This window comes from Nomascus leucogenys, chromosome 22a (genome assembly GCF_006542625.1).
Source record: "Nomascus leucogenys isolate Asia chromosome 22a, Asia_NLE_v1, whole genome shotgun sequence".
In the NCBI taxonomy this organism is placed as follows: domain Eukaryota; kingdom Metazoa; phylum Chordata; class Mammalia; order Primates; family Hylobatidae; genus Nomascus; species Nomascus leucogenys.
In genome coordinates this window covers 54,476,030-54,496,059 of record NC_044402.1, presented here as the reverse complement: position 1 = coordinate 54,496,059, position 20,030 = coordinate 54,476,030, and the positions used below count along the sequence as shown (strand labels likewise).

Sequence of the window (20,030 nt, the reverse complement as noted above, 5' to 3'; positions counted from 1 at the left end):
GAAGAACAAATTTGCTAATTGGCTTGCTTGGTTCTTGGAAGTAATATAACCTTACACATATTACCAAGAACTAAGATCCATGAACTTACTCATAAGTCACAGGTACACAGAGGCCACATACACATATGCTTATTAAAGACTTTTGTTGTCACAGGAAAAGAATAGCAGAAACACAGAGGAAAGGGGGGCAGAGTGACAGAAACACAGAACATCCTGTTATTAGTGCTGCATGCAGTGACATGTACAGAGAAAACAACACACACCCGTGTACACACACACACAGCAAACCTGAAAAGCATAAACTGTGATCCTGGGTCTCCATGTCCCATGCCTACACGATGTATACACGCATGCACACACATAACAGCCACCTACACAAACCCGTAACACAGGCATTGTGCACACACCCACACATGTACACACCCTGTGTACACACACAATGGCACTCACACACACACACAGCAAGGGCTTGGACTCCTGCTCCTCCAACATCTCTAATCTTGCCATCACCCACAGACTCTCCCCCTGCCCTCCAAATCCCTAACCTTCCCTTTGGCCTTTCTTCGTCTCCACACTCAGCTGGCAGCTCTCAAGGGGAGCCAGGGGAGGGAGGTTGCCAGAGAAGGGCGAAGAACAGGGTTGGACACAGAGCAGAGAAATGAGAGACAGAGCTCTGTGCTGGGGATATGAACCTCTAATGACAGTCCCTGCCATGACAGGCCTCAGTGAGCCAGCCCGTATGCCTGAGTGGCCTTCCCTGATCCAAAACCAAGCCTGATCCTACAAGGCCTACAAGAATCCAGTGCCTTCTCCCATCTTCTTCCCTTTCTTCTTCCAGAGATCACTTTACCAGAAGGCCTGACTCTCTCCTCCCCACTGCCTCCCCAGCTCCCAGACCCCTTCTTCTCCCACCATCTCTATACAGTTCCCCATCTTAAGCTCTTATCCCCTGTTCTCTCTTCTAAGTCTGGCTCGGCTTTCTCCCACATTCCCATTCTCCAGCTATTCTTTCTCCCTGGCCTGCTTTCTGCTCTCTTCTTCAGGCCTCTCTCATTCCTTCTCTCCTATCCACTCCCCACTTTTCCTCTTTACCCCATTTCTTCCCTTTTTGAGCTTTTCTGTCCCCACTTACTGACCAAGCAGGGCTTACACCTGCCCAGCCCAAAGGTGTTTCATACACAGTAGAATTCCAAGGAACACATTCACACACTTACTCCCCCCAGCCACACCACCCACATCCAGACACGCCCTGGACACCCATGCTGGGATTGACACAGATACTCAGGCCAGTGCTGGAACACACATGCAAAGACACACACCTGCCACCAGGGACACAGAACATCCTGCTCATAGGGCCACACATTCCCACACACAGAAGGCTGACAGGAGGTGAGCCCCAGCCAGGGATATGCATGCTCAGGGTCAGAGGTGACATGGACCAGCAAGGCCGCGGACTGCCCCACAAGCCCGTGGCTGGCCAAACAGCCCCCTAGGCAGGAAACAGGCAGAGGCAAGATAAGACAGGACACACTTGCACAAGGCTGGCTGCACATGTGTGCACGAGGAACTGGGCCCCCGTGTGCACATGGCACCGACACACAGGAGACACGAGCATGGGCACGAACACACACGCGGACACACGGGCTGCCCCTTCCACCAAGGGCTCCAAGATCCCACACACACCGACCGCCCCCGCGTGCTCAAGACCCTGTCCGCACGAGGCCGGTCCCCGACCCTCCCGTCCTCCGCTGTTCCCCTCCGGTTACCATAACTCCCCCCACTCGGAAGATGCAGCGAGAACATGCGGAGGGAGCAGCTGCCGCCGCCGCCGCCGCCGCCGCCACCGCGGCTTCCCCACCCCCCTCCCCGCGCCCACGCACACGCGCGCCCCCGCCCCACGCGCGCGGCGCCCCCCCCTCCACGCGCGCTCCTAGTCCGCCCGGCCCCGCCCTTACCTCGCACCGCCCCCCCGGGGGGGTCAGGGGTGTCCCCGGTGGGAGAGGGGCCCCGCCCCTGCACGGGGGAAGGGCGGGGTGCGGAGGGAGAGGAGGCGGTACGGCCCGGCTCGCGCCGCCCGGCGCGGTGGGGGCGGCGGCGGGGCCCGGGACGGCCGGGACGGCCGCGCGGTGACGGCCGCGGGAACGGCTCCCTCCGCCGCCGCTCCCGCCGCTGCCGCCGTTGCCCGGGCCCCGCCGCCGTTGCTAGGCGACCGCTGCTGCCGTGGCCGCCTCTGTCACGAGCCCCGTCGCCCGGAGACAGCGCGAGAGAGACGGGGGAGGGGGGCACGGGGACCCCCAAAACAAACCAGGCCACCCACCATCCCCTCCTGAGCAGGACCCCCCCCACACACACACAAAACCACGGAGAGAACGAGGGTTCGCGGCTCCACCCAGCAGAGGAGGAGCCCAGGATTCCAATGCCCCTCAAAGGTCCGGCGACCTCGCCCGGGCTGGAGAGTCCACAGCCTCAGCAAACACCTTTGCATAGCCAAGTCCCCAAGGTCCCAACGACCCCTATGTCCACTGCACATCCTCCATGCCCTTTACACATTCCATGTCTGCCTGAAGACCCTAAACGTTCACCCCCTATCAACTTTCACTAAGCCCTCCCCCCAAATACATATGCCCCTGGAACCCCTCCCAGCCCCTACTGAACCACAATACAGCAACCTCCACATGCCACCTCAACTCCAAACACACATGGTGTCCCCACCCAAAACACACGGGAGACCCCCGCCAGAGACCCCTAGACCCTGAGGACTCAGGATAAGGAGAAAGATGGGGAATAAGTGGGCAGATCTGCCAACCACGGGACACATGATAAACATGCTCTGTGAGCATGTGACCATTCTGGCCTGGAAACGCAGATATACACACATGCACACAAACACACACATCTTCCCCAGACATGAACATGACATACACACATATACATATACACACAGATGCGACAGACATCACACACATTCTCTGTATACACTCCACCACCACCTGACTTTGCCTCACAGAGATGTGCTACCCACACACCCCGATGGTATGGGATTTCCATGACAATGACACATCGCTGACCACCCACCCACCCACCCACCCAAGGTCCCCAAACCGGCCCACAAGGCTAGTAGGGCCTGGACCTATCAGAAGGCTGGAAGGAGCCAAAGGATGGGGACAGGTCACTGGCTCTCTAAGGGAGAGAAACTGGTAGCTTGAATTCCTGAGGGGAGGGGGAGCTGGTGGGAAAAAGGGGTCACCTGGGGGTTGGAGGAATGGGGAACCTGGATCGCTGGGTCCGGGAAGGGAAATGCAGTGGAAGGGGGCAGTGACGAGGGGGTTTCCGGGGGCTGAGGGCGTCTCTCTGCACCTTGGCTGCAGATCTCTGTTCTCTGCCTTCATCTCCCCTCACTGTTCCCATGGAAACCTTTTAAGCGAACTTCTCAGGAAGACAAAAATCTTTTTTTAAATGACTAAAGAGGGGGTTGGGGGGGCAGAAAGGGGGAGGGAGGGGAAGAGACAGATGGAGAGAGGGAGAGAGTTGGAGAGACAGACCGCGCAGATAGCTCTACAGACAGAAAGGAGATGAGATGGGAGTCTGATGGACTTTCGCCGGGAGCAGAGGGGAGGGACGGGGTAATCAAGAGGGGTACAGAAAATAAGAGAAATCAGGGAGGAAAGAGAAAGGGGGGTGATACAATTGCAGAAAATAGAAGCAGCTGATGAGAGGAGAAAAAAAGGGGGCAAGAAAAGAAGGATACCTCAAGGACTGAAGGTCCGGAAGAAGAATCAGGAGCATAGGGGTGGGGCAGAGGTCTGGGGGGAGGGCAGGAACTAGGTCATTCTTTCCAAGATCCCAGACCAGGGGCTGGGAGGGGCAGGGGCAGGAACACAAGGACTGGAAGCTAAAGATCTAAGGAGACTATTTTTACAAGCACCAGGAAAATAGTTAAACTTCACTGCTGGAGAGAAGAAAGGGAGCGAAGCCGAGCGAGGACCCACAGGGGCCTCTCACCCACAGCCCCTGTCCCGCTCCACCTTCCAGAGGAGGGCGCCTTCTCCCCTCGGGAAGCGAGACTTTGTCTCTGCCTTCTCCCGCCCCCGGCCAGCTCCCGCCGCTCCCCAGCGCCCCCGCCCCACCAGTCCGGTCCACCTTCAGCCCTCTCCCCGCGCCTGTCCGGGGCATGAGAGCCTGCTCGGCCGCCGTACCATGCTCGCCGTGGGGCCGCCCCTCCACCGGCACGGAGACTGTGCGTCTCAGCAGTTTGTTGCGACTGGACTCGCTCCTCCGGTCCCGGATCAGTAGGGGGTGTATCTAGGGGAGGTGGGGGTGTGTCAGACCTCCGTGGCCCACGCCGCCCCTCCCCTCCCTCTTCCCCGCTCCGCCCCCTCCCAGGAAGGGCGGGCCTCCCTTTCCCCCTAAGCCTGCCCACTTTTTCTGCCCTGGCCCCTCCACACTTGGTGACTGGATCTCTCCCTTCTCTCCGCCAGTCTCTCTCTCTCATTCTTTGCCATCCCACCCTCTTTTCTCCCTCCATTTGTCTTGAAACACCTTCCCGAGAATTCTCCCAAACCCTACTCAGCTCTTGGGCAACTCCTCAGAAGTTAGCTACTTTCTGAATCCAGTTTTCCCTTGACCTTCAGTTCCTCCATTCTCCCTGCTTTCCTCCCAACCTCCCACCTCCCTTACCCCCTTCTCTCCCTCCGAGCCTGTCACGGGGGTAGCAGAAGCTGCATTTATAATCAGGATCCACAGCTTGTCTCCCTCCCACGGCCCGGCTTGCGGCCAGACTGGGACCCAACCTCCCCTCCCCCCAGAGGGCCTGGTCACCTTCCGCCACCTTTCATCTCCTTCCATCACCCGACGCAGCATCTCTCAGTTCCCTTCTTCCCCTCAGCCATCACCTTTTCCTAAGCTTCACACCCCACTCCCCCTGTCCACCTCCATACACCTTCACCCTTGCAGTCTCCTCCACCTCTACCAAGAGCCACAGGAACAGACCCCTCACTATCCCCCAGCCCCAGTTCCACCACCCATCCAATTCCAACTCCCTGCGTCTGTTCAGGCTGCTCATTTTCCCAATTCCATCTACTCCCCCTCCCACACACACACCCTTCCTACTCCAGACTGGCCATTCCTATTGCCCCTCAGCTTGCTGGCCACTGCTCCCTTCAATCTGTCCCTATCTCTGTCATTCCTTCATTACCCCAATCCATTGTCTTCCCTCTTCATCCCTATAACAGTCCCCACTCTTGGTTCCAGTTTCCCCCATTTGTCCTGCAGACTCCAAACCTTGATATAGGGGTTTGACCACAGTCACTCAAATGTCTCCCAATGGTGTCCAAAACTTAGACTCCCCAAGCCACCTCTCCTTTCGAAGTCACCATATCCTCTCCTTAACACCTCTACTTTACTCTGTGGCCTGGAAGCTGTCTACCCAGCCATCTCTCCACACTCTCACCTGCCCCCACAGGTCCCTTGACACTCTAGTTAGCCCTCACTCGAATTCTAACCAATCCTCATCACACCATTCTCAATAACTTTGAGGGCCCATCTCTCACCACGTTTGGTTTTCCAGGCTACCCTACCATTTTTTAAAGCTTGTCCCCCAAATCACCCCCATTCCCTGACTCACACTTGTGGGGCACCCTTCCAGTTTTCATCCTCCATTTCCTCCGATGGACACTCCTGCTGACCCAGCTCCCAAATCAACCCACACTCCCCTGGCTCTCAGATCTCCATACATGGCCACCACCTCCCATAAGAGACCTCTGTCCATTTCATCTCCTTTACTCTGGCTAGTCCCTGCCCCTACTCCACTCGTACTCCTTTAGATAACTCCACATACTCCCAGTTCCCCTCCCTTATATTCCTTCCTGATGTCCAACCAGTCCCTTGCAGAAGCCCTCTCAGTGTCTCTCTAAACCTTGATCTCAATCACCCTCCCAGTCTTCACCCCCATCATGCCAAGATCCACTGACCTCAGTCTTCTCTCCCAGTATCCTCCAGCTACCTAAAACCTCCTCTATCCCCTGCCTCTTCCCTGGGTCCTGCAATTTCTCTCCTTGCACTCTGCCCCCTGATGGAGAAAGGACTGGGAGTCTTGCTCAGTGGGCAAAGCAGAGAGGGGTCCTGAGGATTGCTTTGGTGGGGAAGGCCTTCCATGTCTTCACCCATTCTCCAAACCCTTCAGTTCCCCTTCTCCATTCTAACCTATCCTACAATATGGACAGTGTGAAAACAGGAGCCTCCCCACCCCCAAAATCTTCAGAACCACATCTCCTCCCCAACACAGCTCATAACCCTCAAAGACTCCCTGCCCAAGATGAGAGAATGACTACCCCTCTTGTCACACTCCAACCCAAGTCTCAATGGCCACCCTCCTGCCATTTGCAAATGTTTCTTCTTTGTCTGCCTTCTTTGTGTCTCTCTCCCCTTCACTAATGAGGACTCTCCCCATTCTCCCATATGCGTTTTCCCAGCCTTCTCACCCCACTCACCTCGTCCTCATCCAGCATGAGCAGCTGGTTCCCCGAGATGATGCAGAACCGAGGGTTCCAACCAGGACGATCATATGGGGAATGAACGTATTGGGTTCGGTGCATAGAGGGTCCCCGTACATCTGGAGGACAGAGACACACAGAAACGGTAAGGGAGGTTCTATGCATTTGGAAGCAGAGGCCTAAAATGGAAAGAAGAGAGTCCATAAAGTGAGAAGGGGACCCCACCGGCCTTCAGGAGATCACAGTTGAAAGTGAGGCACCTGGCAACTCTAAAGGAACACAAGACAAGCATTTATACATAGGGGAAAAGAGAGGATCACATCACAGAAGGCTCTGGAGACTTGGGGGAAGAAATGCAGAGGTTCAGGGATGGGAATTATATGACAGAGAAGGTACACGTTTGGGGGCAGAGAAAGATGAAGGAGCTCTCCATCTACTTCAGGAAAATAAGGTGGAGGTGCCGCAAAATTGGCAGGAGAAAAACAGAGAAGTTGGTGTCAGATATCTGGGTAGAGGAAGACATCCAAATAGCTGCAGAAGACAAGGACTTGGAAGGTGGCACCACCCCCTATAAAAGAGTACGAGGAAAGCTACACGACTGTGAGAAAGAAGGATGGGGTGTGTGTAGGAACATTGGGATCATGAGATTCTGAGGGCTAAATATCTAGAAAAGAAGAGGTCGGGGAGCTTACCTGTTCACAGTCAGAGACATAAGAGGGCCTCCCCTCCCAACTCTTCCCTCCTCTGTGCCCTCCTCCCCTAGTTCAACCCTGTTCATCCTTTAGGGAAAGTTCTGGTTCTTCTGGTGGTAAGGAGAAGATGGCTTTTGTTGGCATCTGGCTGTGAAGGGGCCAGGGCAGACAGTGGGAAATATGCCCCTGTTTGGACGAGTAGAGACCAAATTTATCTCTTCCCCCATTCAGTGTCCAGAGATTCAACACTGCCGCCACCACCTCACCCCACCTAGTCTCAATGGACAGGATGGAAGCCACTCCATAGGTCAGGAGCCTCCCCAAGGCACAGTGAGGAGCTTGAGGAAGAAAGATGTCAGGGGGAAAGAATGGAATATCCAGGCCTGGTGACATAGAGGGGCCCCCAAAGACAAGAGTTGGAGATGGGAACAAAACTTTCAGAAGAGAGAACAGTAGACCAAATGTCACCCATGGCTGAGATGAGCCCAGGGTCCTCCTTCCCCGACTCTGTTGTTCTTGCCATGCCGCTCTCCCTGCAAACTGCCTCTCCTTTAAACCCAATGCCACACAGGCCCTATTGAAGTAAGAGAGATGTCACATTGGCGACAGCAAAGAGCTAGAAATTAGGCTTAAGGTATCAAATTTTAGATGGAAAAAAGATCAAACTCTGTCACCTTTATGGGATAACCATGAGTATATTGCAGGAGAACTGGTCTTTGAGCTTCATTCCAACAGAATGCACTGAGTAGCAGAGTTTTGCAAATTCAGCCCTTTTCTGTCTATAAATATGTCTCTCAAATTTACCCAACCTCCAGATCACAGTGAACGATGAACCCTCAGAATGTCCACCATCTAGAAACCACAGACTTTGAAACTCTATCTCGACCCATCTCAGAGACTAACTAATGTTCTCTAGATACAGAGATCACCAATACCTAGCCTCTGAAACTACAGACATTGCAGGCAACATGCACACCGCACTTAGACACTTGGTATACCCAGAGGAGAAATCTGTTGATACACATAAGCATTTGGGGAAAGGGCTGGTTCAGGCTGCAGCCAAGGGAGGCACGTTAGACTTCAGAGGGCATGTTTCTCCTGGCAGCAGGGAACTTAGGAACAACTCTAGAAACACACACACACACACACACACACACACACACACACACGCAAATACTTTCTGGACTTGGTGAAGAATGATTCTGGGAGGCAGATGCAAGAGGCAGAGGAACATGGCTGAGAAAGGGGAAATTTTTACTAGGATGAGAAATCCCTCAAGGGCTGAGATGGGGATCCCTTGTTCTAACCATCAAAACCTGTGTCTTTGTACCCCAAATCTCCAACACCCCAATAAGTAGAGGAGACAAGAAAAGAGAAATGATAATAAGAGTTGAGGTATTAAGGGAAAGTGAGTAGGCACAGACTTGTAGTGACAAGGAATGGTCTGGGAGACAAATAATAGGAGTAGATGGAAAAGGAGGCAGAAATGATGGTAAATGCCTAGGGGCAAGGGAATACACCTGAAGGGCCCAACTGGACATGTGTCAGAGCAAAGGAGGCAGACCTAATGCGGGGGCTATGACAAGGGGTCAAGACGGACTAGTAGAGAAGCAATAGATATATAAGGGAGCGACCACATAGAAAAGAGATAGAGAGAGGCAATGAACACCAGAGAGGGGACTGATATAGGAGAAGGACAGAAGGGGGACTCATATAAGGAACGGACACCATATGGGGGGAAAGATATAGGTGATGGACAGCAGAGAAGGGAGGGGGAATGGAAATAAGGATTGGAGGGGTGGGGGAAGGGGGTAAAAGTGATGAAGTGAAGACAGTATTAAGACCCCAGAGGTTAAATTTTACTGGTCAAGAGCCTTTAAGAGGGTCAGAGTCTGGGGCAGGATCCTAACCTGTCCCCTACTCCCATCATTTAATCTTACTTGTACTGCCACCCCCCCAAGCACACATAATTTGGCCCTCCCCCTGCCCTGGTCTCCCCTCCCCCACCATTCCCTCTCTCTTCTCTCCTCCCTCCATCTGGACCCTCCATCCCCCCGCCCCCCACTGCCTCCCTCTCTCTCCATCTGGCCCCTTCTCTCCCTCCATCCTCGTCTTTTTCCGCCCCTTACCATACTCTGAGTCCCCCACCAAATTCTCCCCCCACATCTTCTTGGCTTCTCTTTTCACCCCTATGTTTTCATTTCTCCCTCCTAGCCCCTCTCCCAAGACTCTGTCCCTCTATTTCCTTGATGTTTTCCTCATCACTCAGCTCCCACCCCCAAATTATTTCTGCAGCTTTTTCCCCAACCCAATCCTTCCACCTTCCCACCTCTTTCTGGTGCTTTCTTTCCCCTTCATCATTTTCCCTTCAGCCCCCTTTCAAGGCCCATTTCCTGGCCCCTCCGTCCCTTATCTACCCCTATCCCTCTGGCCTCCAATCCCTCCTTCCCGGTTGCTCCCACCCCTGCCTTCCCGGTCCTCCCCTCTCCCTCCATTTCAGCCGCTCCCTTCCCTTGGCCCCGACTCTCCCCCGCCCCCTGCCCCTCCCCCTGTTGCCCCCCATATGGCCCTCCCCCTCCCCCCACCACGTACCTCTGAAGGGGGCATAGGACATCGCGGGGATGCTCCCCCGATGGATGGAGGCTCGAGACCTGCTCATCAGGCCTGGGGGGAGGGGGCGGGGGGACGGGGGAGAAAGAAGAGAGAAAGAGGGGGAGAAAGAGGGGGAGAAGGAGGAGGAGGTGGAGGAGGAGGAGGAGGAGAGAGGAGGAGAGAGGAGCAGAGAGAAGCAGAGAGGAGGAGAGAGGAGGAGGAGGAGAATAAGAGCCAACGGCAGCAGCGGCAGCCGAGAGAGAGGGGGGGCGGGGGAGAGAGCGAGAGCGAAGAGAGCAGGAGGAGGAGGAGGAGGGAGAGACTCTGCAGCCCCCACCCCTACTCGGGGAGGCCCAGATTGTGAGAGAGAGAGACCCCTGACTCAAAAACACACCAGAGAGAGACAGAGGTCTTAAAGATGCAGACCCCAGACCCTGAGACAGAGAGACCCTAGACCCACAGAGAAAGATACTTCACCACCCCCCACTGTGGGTTAATTTGAGACACAGGCCCAAAATCTAGAGGAAAAGAGACTCCTGATTTGAGGAAAAAACGACCCCAGATCCCCCAGAGAGAGGAGCCCAAGATCAAAATCTGAAAATCCAGTCTCAAAAGGGTTCTCCATACCTACAGACATCTTAGACTCCAGACCCTGAGATGATGATTTCAGGGCCCAGGACCTGAGAACCTAGACTCAGAAAAAGATGAAGCCCAGATTCAGAAAGAGCCAGATGTAGAATTAGAGCTTCGAGAACTCAGACCTAGAGAAAGACCCCAGACTCAGATCTCAGAGACTGAGAACTTAGAGACAGAGACACTCCTGACTTAAGGGGAGATAGAGACATCAGCTGGTCCGGAGATGGACAACTCAGAGACTCAAAATTCATGAAGAAGACTTCGAAAGACCTCAGAGTGCGACCACAGACCCTGAAACATAGAAACCCCCAAACCAAAAGCATAAAAGGAAACTGGGTCCTAAGAAAGATCTCCACACAAATACTGAAAGACCCCTCCAAAATCTGTCTCAGAGACAAACTCCAAACTCAAAGACAGAGATCTCAGGGAACCTCCCCTCCCCACTTCCCTGCCCTAGAACCTCTGAGAGGTATAACCCTGACGTCAGCCTGGGAAACTCCGAGGCATCCCCACCACCAGACCAATGACCTCAGACCTTGAAGGGAGGGGAAATATTGGGTGAGGGCAGTAGCAAGAGCTTTTTTCTCTGCACCTCCTCCCGCCTCTCTGCCTCTCATTGGCCCCTCTCTCCATTTTTGGGTCACAGGATGTGCTTGGGCCCCAGGGAAGTTATGTAGGGCAGGTCCTGGCTCCTCGGGGGAAGGAGACCCAAGGCTGAGAGGTGGACCAATCCTGGGGAGTGGAATAGGCAGGGAAGAGGGGACAGAAGGACCATCACCACTGTCCCCACCCTGCAGCCCTCGTTCTCCTTCCCTCTGATTCAGCAGTCTGTCTCAAGCTTTGGGTTTTCAATTAAGATGCCTAGGCCCCATTTTCACCATCCTCTACCCCATTTACAGGGTCTCGCTCTATCTTAAAATGATTCTTTCCTCACCTAGCTATTGTCTTGCCATGCCCGTGCCTGCCTAATCACTCCCTGCTACCCAGGGACAGCGGGCTTCTAGATCACCGTTGTTCATTCCCAAACCCAGGCATATCTCTGTCCCAACTATAAGGGCAGGGGGCGCTCTCTTAACCCTGAGGTTGGGGTGAAGGGTCCTTCTCAGACCCTCCCACTCCTTAAGGCCTCGGAAACAGTGCAGGGGAGGTCACTAGGCACACTGTGGGGTTTAAGGATGATTCCCCACTCCACAGCCTGACGCATCGACTATGCGGGGTCTCTGGCCCCCCTTTCTTGGAGCCAGCTCTCGCCTCACGTGGCCTGCGGGGCTGGCCTGTGATTGGCCACTTGGCGTCACTCACCGAGTGCCGCCGCCGGAGAGGACCGGCCCCCTCACGTGACAGTGGAACGCCGCAGCGGCTCTCCTCAGCCAGCAAGTGGTAGTTTCAGCTTCACACGGAAACGGGCGTGCCATTTCCGCGCACGTCTGCAGATCCGGTGGTCGATTGGTCAAGTCTCCCATGGCTCCTCCCTCATCAGGAGGCGGGCAAACCGCGCCATGAGAGGGCCAGGATTGGCTGGCTCTGGAGGCGCGGGTGGTCCCTCTTCTACTGTCACATGGTGTACGCTGTTTTCTTATCACGTGGCTGCCACCCAGGTAAGAAGAGGCCGCTCTTCCTGGGGTTGTTTCTGCGTGTGACGTGTGGCTTTTGAGATCAACTCTCCTCTACCAGCGTAGGCCGCATGAGTGGGGGGCGGGCTCCCGCGGTCCTGCTAGGCGGAGTGGTGAGTGACCGGCCCCGCCCCGCCCCTTCCGGTCCTCGAAGCCTCGACCGCTACCTGCACCCCAAATCCCAGAGGTTGGCCCCCTGAGGTGTGAGTGAAATGAGCCTTTGCTTTATTTTCCAAGTTTCTCTCTCACCTTCAGGAGCATTCTTCGGGAGTGCATCAGAGGGAGGGCAGAGCCTGAGGATCTAAGCGAAGGCTTCCCCGGGTGTAATTTTCCTGGGCTGTTTGTGAGGACAGATCGAATTGGCCTCCTGCTCTCAGGCCTCTCTGCTCCTGTCTTTTGTTTGGATGCCGGCGCTGCTGCCTGTGGCCTCCCGCCTTTTGTTGCTACCCCGAGTCCTGCTGACCATGGCCTCTGGAAGCCCTCCGACCCAGCCCTCGCTGGCCTCGGATTCCGGCTCCGGCTACGTTCCGGGTTCGGTCTCTGCAGCCTTTGTCACTTGCCCCAACGAGAAGGTCGCCAAGGAGATCGCCAGGTAGGGACCTCGATATGCAGCGAGAAAGGATGATCGTGAAGGGAGAGTTGGGGGTGGGGCAGAAGAGTGCTGCTTTTTCCTTTCTTCAGCTCTGGAAGCCTGTCTCTGGGCTGCCAGTACAAAAACTGGGGTCATGGGGTACTCTGAATGGGACTGTCTCTTCACTCCAGGGCCGTGGTGGAGAAGCGCCTAGCAGCCTGCGTCAACCTCATCCCTCAGATTACCTCCATGTGAGTCATAGGAGTTGGGGGGTTAACCTAACTGTGGGAGCTGACTGGGAACCTCTTTCCTGGGGGAAATTCTTTGCTCCCCCCCAACTCTCCCCCTCTGACCTTTCAGCTATGAGTGGAAAGGGAAGATCGAGGAAGACAGTGAGGTGCTGATGGTGAGAAACATTTCCCCCACCCAACAAAATATCCCCAATCCCTGACCCCTTTAGCCCTTACCCCTCTTCTGAGAAACTGAACTCAATCCCACTCCTTGATTCAACCATGTTTATCTTTGTCCCTTAGATGATTAAAACCCAAAGTTCCTTGGTCCCAGCTTTGACAGATTTTGTTCGGTGAGAACTTTGAGATGGATGGGGTGAGGGTGTGTACTGCGTGGGTGTGACTTGCTGGGCAGTCTAGGGCTTGCGTGTGAGGGAGTGGGTTCCTTTGGGTAAATCTCTTGAGTAATCCCCTTCCCCCACCCACCTATCCTTGTAGTTCTGTGCACCCTTACGAAGTGGCCGAGGTAATTGCATTGCCCGTGGAACAGGGGAACTTTCCGTACCTGCAGTGGGTGCGCCAGGTCACAGAGTCAGTTTCTGACTCTAGCACAGTCCTGCCATGATGAGCCCCGTTCCTGCCATGATCCCCTCGATACTTCAACGCCTTCTGACTTCCAGGTGATGACTGGGCCCCCAATAAATCCTGTCTTTGGGTCTGCCTTTTGCCTGTTTTTTCCTTGTCATGTATACAAATTTGTTGGGAGAATATAAGTGCCTCTAGTCCCTGTATTCTCTACAACTTTCAGAATGACTCAGAGCTGCTAGATTTGTTTATTTCTCTTTATTTCAATCATACAGAGTCCGGGATCCCTTATCATCCTCCCTCCTCAGTCTCTGCCCCCAGGGGTTAAATAATTTTAAAAAATATTTAAAAAGCTGTAACAAAATAACATCAAAAGAAATGGGAAGGATGGGAGGGGTCAGGAATCATGAAGGAGGGTAGATAAGAGAGCCTCTTCCCTAACCCCCCCTCTTGGATTCCAGCCTGGGCAGTAGGGAGAACTACCCCCTATCTCTCCAGGTACATCCCAGCTGTAGGTGAGGTCAGAGGTCAGGGTATGAAAGTGCCGGTGTGTGTGAATGGGGAGCTGGGCAGAGGCAGGCTGTTCAGAAGATGCCCCCTCCTCCCCACTCAACCAGGTACTGCACAGAGCCATCAGGCCGTACTCTCCGAGCAAGGACCCGGACAGGGTCCCCTCGGGACAGGTAACCAACCCCACCTCGGACTCCTCCCCCAGTCCCAGGAGACAAACTACGGCACAGGGGAGAAGGGGGTGCTGAGCGTCTAGGAAGACCTGGGGATGGGGATGAGACTGAGGAAGATGAGGCAGTCATCGAGTGGGGGGCACTTTTAGGGATGTCTGTGGGGAAACCAATGTGAAGTTCCAGGGGTGACCTAGGAAGAGAAGGCAATTGTAAGAAATGGGCAGAAATGGAGAGCACAACTGAATCAGAGAAACAGCGTTAGAGACTAAGAGCCTTGAGCACATAGATGGGAAGAGGAGCATCACTGGTAATAGAAGATAGAATCTCACCTGTCTGGGGGTTCACCGTCCCCAGAGGTCCCTGCGGTGCTGGCAGAAGGGTGGAAGGAAGCAAACATCCGGATGGGGCTGCTGGGGTTGGAGTGGGGAAAGTCAGGACCTGAAGCAGGGGAACAGGACCTTCTCCCCCTGGGAAGTGCAGAGCTCAAACACTACCCCCAAGGGACTCCCTTCCCCAGAATACTGGCTACCAGACACTAGTTCTAGAAGTCGGTCTAGGCCAAGAAGTGGGTAGCCAAGGGGGAGAGGGAAAAGAATTATGGGTGATAAAGTCCAGAAGATGTGAATAACTGGGAGCATACTTTGTGGGGGAGGGGCAGAGGAGCACTGACCTGGGCAGGCAGCGGGCATCTGTGGGCCGGAAGTTGTAGCCGCTGCTGCCCTGGTAACTCTGGTTAGGGCTGGGGGATGGTGGAGACACTGAGGCCTAGAAGAGGGGGCAAAGGACTGAGAGATAATCCTTGACTCCTTCCCACACCCCACCATTTGTTCCATAGGGTTCCCCCTGCTCCGGTACCTGCAGTGCCCTCTGCAGATGAGCCCGCTCCCTCTGCTCCCGGGGCTCGGGCTGATTGCGCACTGCTGAGGGTGGCCCCAGCTCCTCCACTTTCCCCTTCTGCCTCCTCCTCAGGGGCTCTGGCTCCGGCCTCCGGCGCTTCCCCAGGGGACGTGAGACCCCTCCCCCAGGGCCCTGCCCTGAAGGGAAGCTGTAAGAGGCCTCCTTATCCCCCCAGCCCCCTCCCGGACACCCCCAAGACCTCCCCATCTCTATACATATACCCCCCCAGGACTAACACCCTGAGAATTTCCCCCATCCCCCCTGGACCAGTGACCTGGTGAGTGCTCCATCTCCAGTAGGGAGCTCCACAGGGGGAGGCATCCGAGCATGGAGACCAAACAAACATTTCCTCTTCTTAATCTCTCTCCCTGAAATGAAACTGGGGCAAAAAGAGAAATTATATAGGGTCAGTGCTGTAAAAAAAGATTCCTCCTTACGCCATTCCTCAATCCTTTTCAGTCAGTCTTCTAGGTGGGTTGCAAGCCCCTCCCCTTCCAGGCTTCCAATCTCCATCTCTTTCCCAGCCTCATCCTTGCCTCCTCTTCCCTCCAACTCACCGGTCCTTGTGGCTGTTCAGAGCAGAGAGGAGCTTGGAAGAACGTTCTCCTTTGGGGGTGTCTGAAAGCTGGGAGAAATGAAGAAAAATGGGGCCAGGGGAGCAGGGATTTCTTCTCTTCCCCTTTCCACTACGTCTCCCTGTCCCATCCCAACCCCCAAAACTGCACTACCCCTTACCTCCCCCAGGAGCAATCTGTCCCAATTCTCAGAAGTGAAGGGGAGGATCTCACGATCAAAATCAAAGTATTTCTTCTTACAGCAAACGCTGAGGTGATACAGGACAAGATGGGCCACATCCACCCTGGAAAAACAAAGTTTTCAAGACCACAGAGGCATTTTAAGAGCCAGGGGAGTCCTGAGGTGGGAGGTTGGGGCATATAGAGTGAAATACTGGGGGTGTGGAGTTACACTGAGGTCATGCCCAATCCAGCTTACCAGCGAAGCTGTAGTCTCCGGACTTTCTCAGGGCCCCCGCGACACACACAGCATTCAAATTCGTAGAACCTGGACATTGGCAAGAGGGAGCAAACACACTTACACAGGAAAACTATGCCATCCCCTGGAAGACTCACAAGCAAGGATGGGGCGAACAGGTGAGTTAACACTGCAGAGGTTGGGAAGAGACTGGAGTGGAGAAGGGTGTGGGAGAACTGAGGGTGGAGCACGAAGAAAGAGGGCATCCTTGGCTCCTAGAGAGTCTGCCTTGGTCTCACCTGTCCCCATAGAGGAGGGGCTTGCTCAGACACTGGGTGCAGGCCTCATGGAACCACTGCAGGCAGCTCCGGCACTGCAGCATTTTCAGGTTCCACCTGAGGGGGAACACAGGACTTCTGGCCTCCAGAAACCCCCTTCCCCATAACTGCCCCGAACCCTAAACATACCTCCCATTCCCCTGAGTGCTACCCTCATCCTGTTCTCTTTCCTTCATTTCCTGGGCTCCACCACCACATCATTCATTCCACAGTCTGCTCCCCTCTCATTACTCACTCCCCAGGGCCACCACAGTAACAGTAACTCTGCTGTCGGTTGCTCAGATGTCCAGCATCCCAGTCCAGCCCCTTCAGTCCATATGGCAGAGACAGCTTCATACCCAGCATGGCCCGGGCATAGGGGCCCTTCTTCAGGGCACCTCCCCTCTGCAGAGACAGGACAGGTGGGTGGCTTCAGAGGGGTGGGGAGAGGAAAAGGCTTGGGAGAGGCTGTGGATGGGAGGCTCCCATAAGAAGGGTAACAGGGAAGTGCCTTTACCTTGGTGGCGATTGCAAAGACACACTGGCGGCATACCCAGGATGTGCCCTCTCCCTCTCCAGGGGCTGGAGCCCTGGGAACGTGGCAGTCCTGGTGATAAGCTGAAGAGTGATAATAGTAGACCACTTATTGTATACTTGTGTGTGCTTCGTATTGGGACAGGAATAGTCTTTACCCATCTCACTTAATCCTTGACCATGGTCTTGATGAAGGGGTACATTACCCTTATTTTACAAGTCAGGGAACTGAGGCTCCTAGAGGTTAAGGGATTTGTCCAAGGTCATATGGTTACAAAAGGATGCATTTAAACTATCCTCTGCCTGCAAAGGTTATACCACCCCTTTCCATTGCTGCTTCTCCCTGAAAGGGGATGAGGACTAAGATAGGGCTAAGCAGCCTGGCCAGAGCAGTGGCTTGGGGACTAAAGCCAGGACAGGTGACATAGGGACCATCCTGGAGGGAAGAGCAAGCTGGACCATTCAGGTGACCTGCAATCTCACCATGGCGACACTTCTCACAGCTGACCAGACGGTTCCCAGGGACCACAGTCTCAGAGCGACAGACACAACAGAGGAGTTCTTCCCCAGGGAGGGCAGCTGTGAGAGAACACAGTGTCACGGGGCCTGCCCTTAAGTCTCTTTCTGCCCCTCTAAGCCAGGTTTGTTTTCCATGGGATGTGCAATCTCAGGTCTCTAGAGTCTTACCAGGGCTAATGTCTTTCCATAGAACCAGAAACTGCGAATCATCTTCAAACTGGACCAGACACACCTCCCTAGCACTGTCCACCTGGAATGGGTGAGCAAAGAGGATGAAATGGGAACCAGAATTAGATAAGGGGACTAGGAAGAAGATCAGAGGTAGAAGTTCTTACCTTTTTGATGGTACCCAAGTATAGCAGCCCATCAGTCCATCTGGCCAGCACATCTTGACCCTCCCAAAGCCGAGGCCTGGGGCCAGAGGTGGGAGCAGGAGAAGCTGGGTCCCAAAGTGAGGACGCACCAGAGCGGCTCAGCCGGGGGGGCTGCGCCATTGCATCCTGGGGGGGCCTAGCAAGAAAAGAAATGGGGAGGAGAAGGTTATGAATGCTGAGAAAGCTTCCCCATGTATTTTTTTTTTTTTTTTCTGAGATGGAGTTTTGCTCTGTTGCCCAGGCTGGAGTGCAGTGGCACAATCTTGGCTCACTGCAACCTCCACCTCCTGGGTTCAGGCAATTCTCCTGCCTCAGTCTCCCAAGTAGGTGGGATTACAGGCGCATGCCACCACGCCTGGCTAATTTTTGTATTTTTAGTAGAGATGAGGTGTTGGCCATGTTGGCCAAGCTGGTCTCGAACTCCTGACCTCATGATCCACCTACCTCAGCTTCCCAAAGTGCTGGCATTACAGGCGTGAGCCACCCAGCCCGGCCAGCTTCCCCATTTTCTTTCCCTATTTTGCCGTCAAGAATGAAGTATCTGTGCCCCCATCTCCAAATCCCTGAGACACCTGGATAGGAAACCACTGGGCACCCATCACCAGCTTCTTGAGTCCTCTTCCAACTCTAGTGACGGGCTCTCCTCTCGGTAACTGCCCTCCCCCCGACCCCAAACCTAGTTGCTAGTTTCCCAGCTTCCAGAGCTCTCCTGGGATATTATATACTGGCCTTGAAATTTTAGGAGAAATTATGGTTGTAGGAGCAAAGGCTACTCTGTTTAGAGGTATCATAATTAGGGTGTCCTGTTGCCCAGAAGATGTGTTTTGGGACCTTTTCTGGAGATGTTTTCCAGAGCAGAAACGGCTGTCTCCCCAGGCCTGCGTGTCTCATTAAGAACAATCATCCTGGTGCCAGGTTATGTCAGGTCACCCTCAAATTCGGGGCTCCCTGCCCCCGGGTTAGACAACTTCTCTGAGTGCCCCGGGAGGGGGGCGTGTCCCAGTCCCGGTCTCTACTCCCCAGGACGGCAAGTCCGAGAAGGGACTTGTGTCGGCCCGGACCCGAGGCCAAGGCGGCGAGGCTCTCCCGCCCGCGCCCCGCGCCGACCCCCGGCTCCCTGCCCCCCACCGGCGCTTCCTGCCGCCTCCTTACCGGTGACAGCTGGGGCCGCCGGGAGCCGGGCAGGGGCAGACGTAGGAGACCTAGGCGAGTCCCCCGCGCGGAGAGGGCACGTCCGGGCGTGGGGGGGCGTGCAGGCGGAGCCCGGGGGGTCCCCAGGCCCAGCCCCTCCGTCCCGGCGGCTCTGGGGCGTATGACGCAGCAGCCAAAGCAGCGGCAGCGGCAGGAGGAGGAGGCGGCGGGGGGGAGGGGGGGAGGGAGGGAGGGGAGGGACGGACCGGTTGGGGGGAGGGTGGTGGGAGGGGAGGACTGAGAGAAAGGAGGAGCCGGAGGGGGGGGCGGGCACCACCTCACCCCACCTCCCTCACCTCCAACAGGCCTGGAGGGCGCCGAGGAAGAGGCTGGCCCTCCGCGGCTTGGGGAGCGAAGAGTCGGACCCAGTGGGAGAGGGAATCCCCTCAGCCCCTTCCTCCGACCTGAGACTCGCCCTTGGGCCACGAGGGAATCCCCCCTCCCGGCAGTCCGCCTCCGGCCTGGTCCCCCGCCCCATGCCACATCCGTTAGCTGCCCCACCCCCTATGGTCACTCCAAGTCCCGCCCCCCCGGCCCCAGTTCACGGCCCCGCCCTCCATTCACCCTTCTCGATGCCCCCACCACGCCCTCCTCCCTCGCGCGCCCCGCCTTCCACTCGCCGTTAGCCCCAGCCCCGCCCTCCCCGTGGCGAGTCGCGCCCCACCCACCGCCCTTTTGCGCACGCGTGTCCCCTCCTGCGCGCGACACCTGGGAGGACTGAGCCCCTCCTTCACCGGGCGGCGGCCGTCGGCGGTTGGCGCGAGGGAGTCGGCGGGCGTGCGCGCCGCTTCCCGGGGACGTCCCGCCCCGTGCTTCCAGGGCTGGCGCAAAGACGAAGGGGGCGAGGACCCGAGGCGGTGACGCCACCGAAAGCCAGCCAATGGGCAGCGAGCGGGCAGAGCCCCAGACGTTCAAACGGAAAGGCAGGGAAAGGGCGGGAGGAAAGAGCCAGCAGTTTGGGAGCGCGCGCTAGCCCCGCCTCCGGACTCCGGGGTCCGGTCCCCGTTTGCCGACACCTACCAAAGGAATGTTCTTCCCTGGGGCTGGGGCGACCGGCGGAAGGGTGAAAGTTATCTATAACTAGTGACCAAGGAGGGGGCGTGGATAGCTAGAGGGCACACCTCCCTGATGTG

The 20,030-nt window shown here is 55.7% G+C and overlaps 3 protein-coding genes across 21 annotated transcripts in view; 1 reads left to right on the top strand and 2 right to left on the bottom strand.

Annotated features, from left to right (window-relative positions):
• The window catches only part of SYNGAP1 (synaptic Ras GTPase activating protein 1), a 33,630-nt gene extending 23,597 nt beyond the window's left edge, over positions 1–10,033 (bottom strand). For 8 of the 9 annotated variants that reach the window (XR_004027828.1, XM_030802889.1, XM_030802891.1 and 5 more), the window contains exons 1-3: positions 9,776–9,884; positions 6,489–6,610; positions 4,197–4,302 (exon numbers count right to left, since the gene is read on the bottom strand). Coding sequence is in view for 8 of the 9 variants with exons in the window: in XM_030802889.1 (XP_030658749.1) it covers positions 4,197–4,302; positions 6,489–6,610; positions 9,776–9,842 (295 nt within the window). In the remaining variant the exon portion in view is untranslated. Of the gene's footprint in view, positions 1–4,196; positions 4,303–6,488; positions 6,611–9,775 lie in introns of all 9 variants that reach the window. The other variant, XM_030802890.1, reaches the window with a different exon arrangement.
• Positions 10,034–11,762: 1,729 nt separating this feature from the next.
• Positions 11,763–13,544, top strand: CUTA (cutA divalent cation tolerance homolog). Of its 6 annotated transcripts, none has more exons than XM_030802933.1 (6): positions 11,763–12,009; positions 12,402–12,616; positions 12,787–12,846; positions 12,956–13,001; positions 13,129–13,178; positions 13,324–13,544. In XM_030802933.1, exons 1-6 carry the CDS (start codon positions 11,911–11,913, stop codon positions 13,448–13,450), a joined length of 597 nt encoding a protein of 198 aa, XP_030658793.1. In that variant the 5' UTR covers positions 11,763–11,910; the 3' UTR covers positions 13,451–13,544. The 6 variants fall into 6 exon arrangements, with proteins under 6 accessions (XP_030658793.1, XP_030658797.1, XP_030658795.1 ...); XM_030802937.1 differs by having other exon boundaries at positions 11,931–12,009; positions 12,280–12,616; XM_030802935.1 differs by having other exon boundaries at positions 11,935–12,009; positions 12,451–12,616.
• A 95-nt stretch (positions 13,545–13,639) lies between these two features.
• PHF1 (PHD finger protein 1) lies at positions 13,640–19,467 on the bottom strand. Of its 6 annotated transcripts, none has more exons than XR_004027830.1 (15): positions 18,859–19,463; positions 17,668–17,842; positions 17,501–17,582; positions 17,297–17,392; positions 16,797–16,897; positions 16,536–16,684; positions 16,262–16,357; positions 15,984–16,052; positions 15,726–15,849; positions 15,548–15,615; positions 15,265–15,369; positions 14,949–15,127; positions 14,764–14,858; positions 14,423–14,503; positions 13,640–14,283 (listed from the first exon to the last, which is right to left on the bottom strand). XR_004027830.1 is itself a non-coding variant. In XM_030802920.1 (15 exons), the coding sequence occupies exons 2-15, from the start codon at positions 17,824–17,826 to the stop codon at positions 13,995–13,997; spliced, it is 1,701 nt and encodes a 566-aa protein (XP_030658780.1). In that variant the 5' UTR covers positions 17,827–17,842; positions 18,859–19,457; the 3' UTR covers positions 13,653–13,994. The 6 variants fall into 6 exon arrangements, 4 of the variants coding, with proteins under 4 accessions (XP_030658780.1, XP_030658779.1, XP_030658782.1 ...); XM_030802920.1 differs by having other exon boundaries at positions 13,653–14,283; positions 14,423–14,500; positions 14,949–15,138; positions 18,859–19,457; XM_030802919.1 differs by having other exon boundaries at positions 13,653–14,283; positions 14,949–15,138; positions 18,859–19,454.
• Positions 19,468–20,030: the final 563 nt, after the last annotated feature.

Excerpts from the sequence above, each read along its gene's own strand:
- CUTA (XM_030802933.1), top strand. The coding sequence starts at position 11,911 with ATGAGAGGGCCAGGATTGGCTGGCTCTGGAGGCGCGGGTGGTCCCTCT. Across the intron at positions 12,847-12,955 it reads ATCCCTCAGATTACCTCCAT|CTATGAGTGGAAAGGGAAGA; the intron begins GTGAGTCATAGG and ends CTGACCTTTCAG. Across the intron at positions 13,179-13,323 it reads GCTTTGACAGATTTTGTTCG|TTCTGTGCACCCTTACGAAG; the intron begins GTGAGAACTTTG and ends CTATCCTTGTAG.
- PHF1 (XM_030802919.1), bottom strand. The coding sequence starts at position 17,826 with ATGGCGCAGCCCCCCCGGCTGAGCCGCTCTGGTGCGTCCTCACTTTGG. Across the intron at positions 16,358-16,535 it reads TACTGTGGTGGCCCTGGGGA|GTGGAACCTGAAAATGCTGC; the intron begins GTGAGTAATGAG and ends GTTCCCCCTCAG. Across the intron at positions 15,850-15,983 it reads CGGAGACTACAGCTTCGCTG|GGTGGATGTGGCCCATCTTG; the intron begins GTAAGCTGGATT and ends TTGTTTTTCCAG.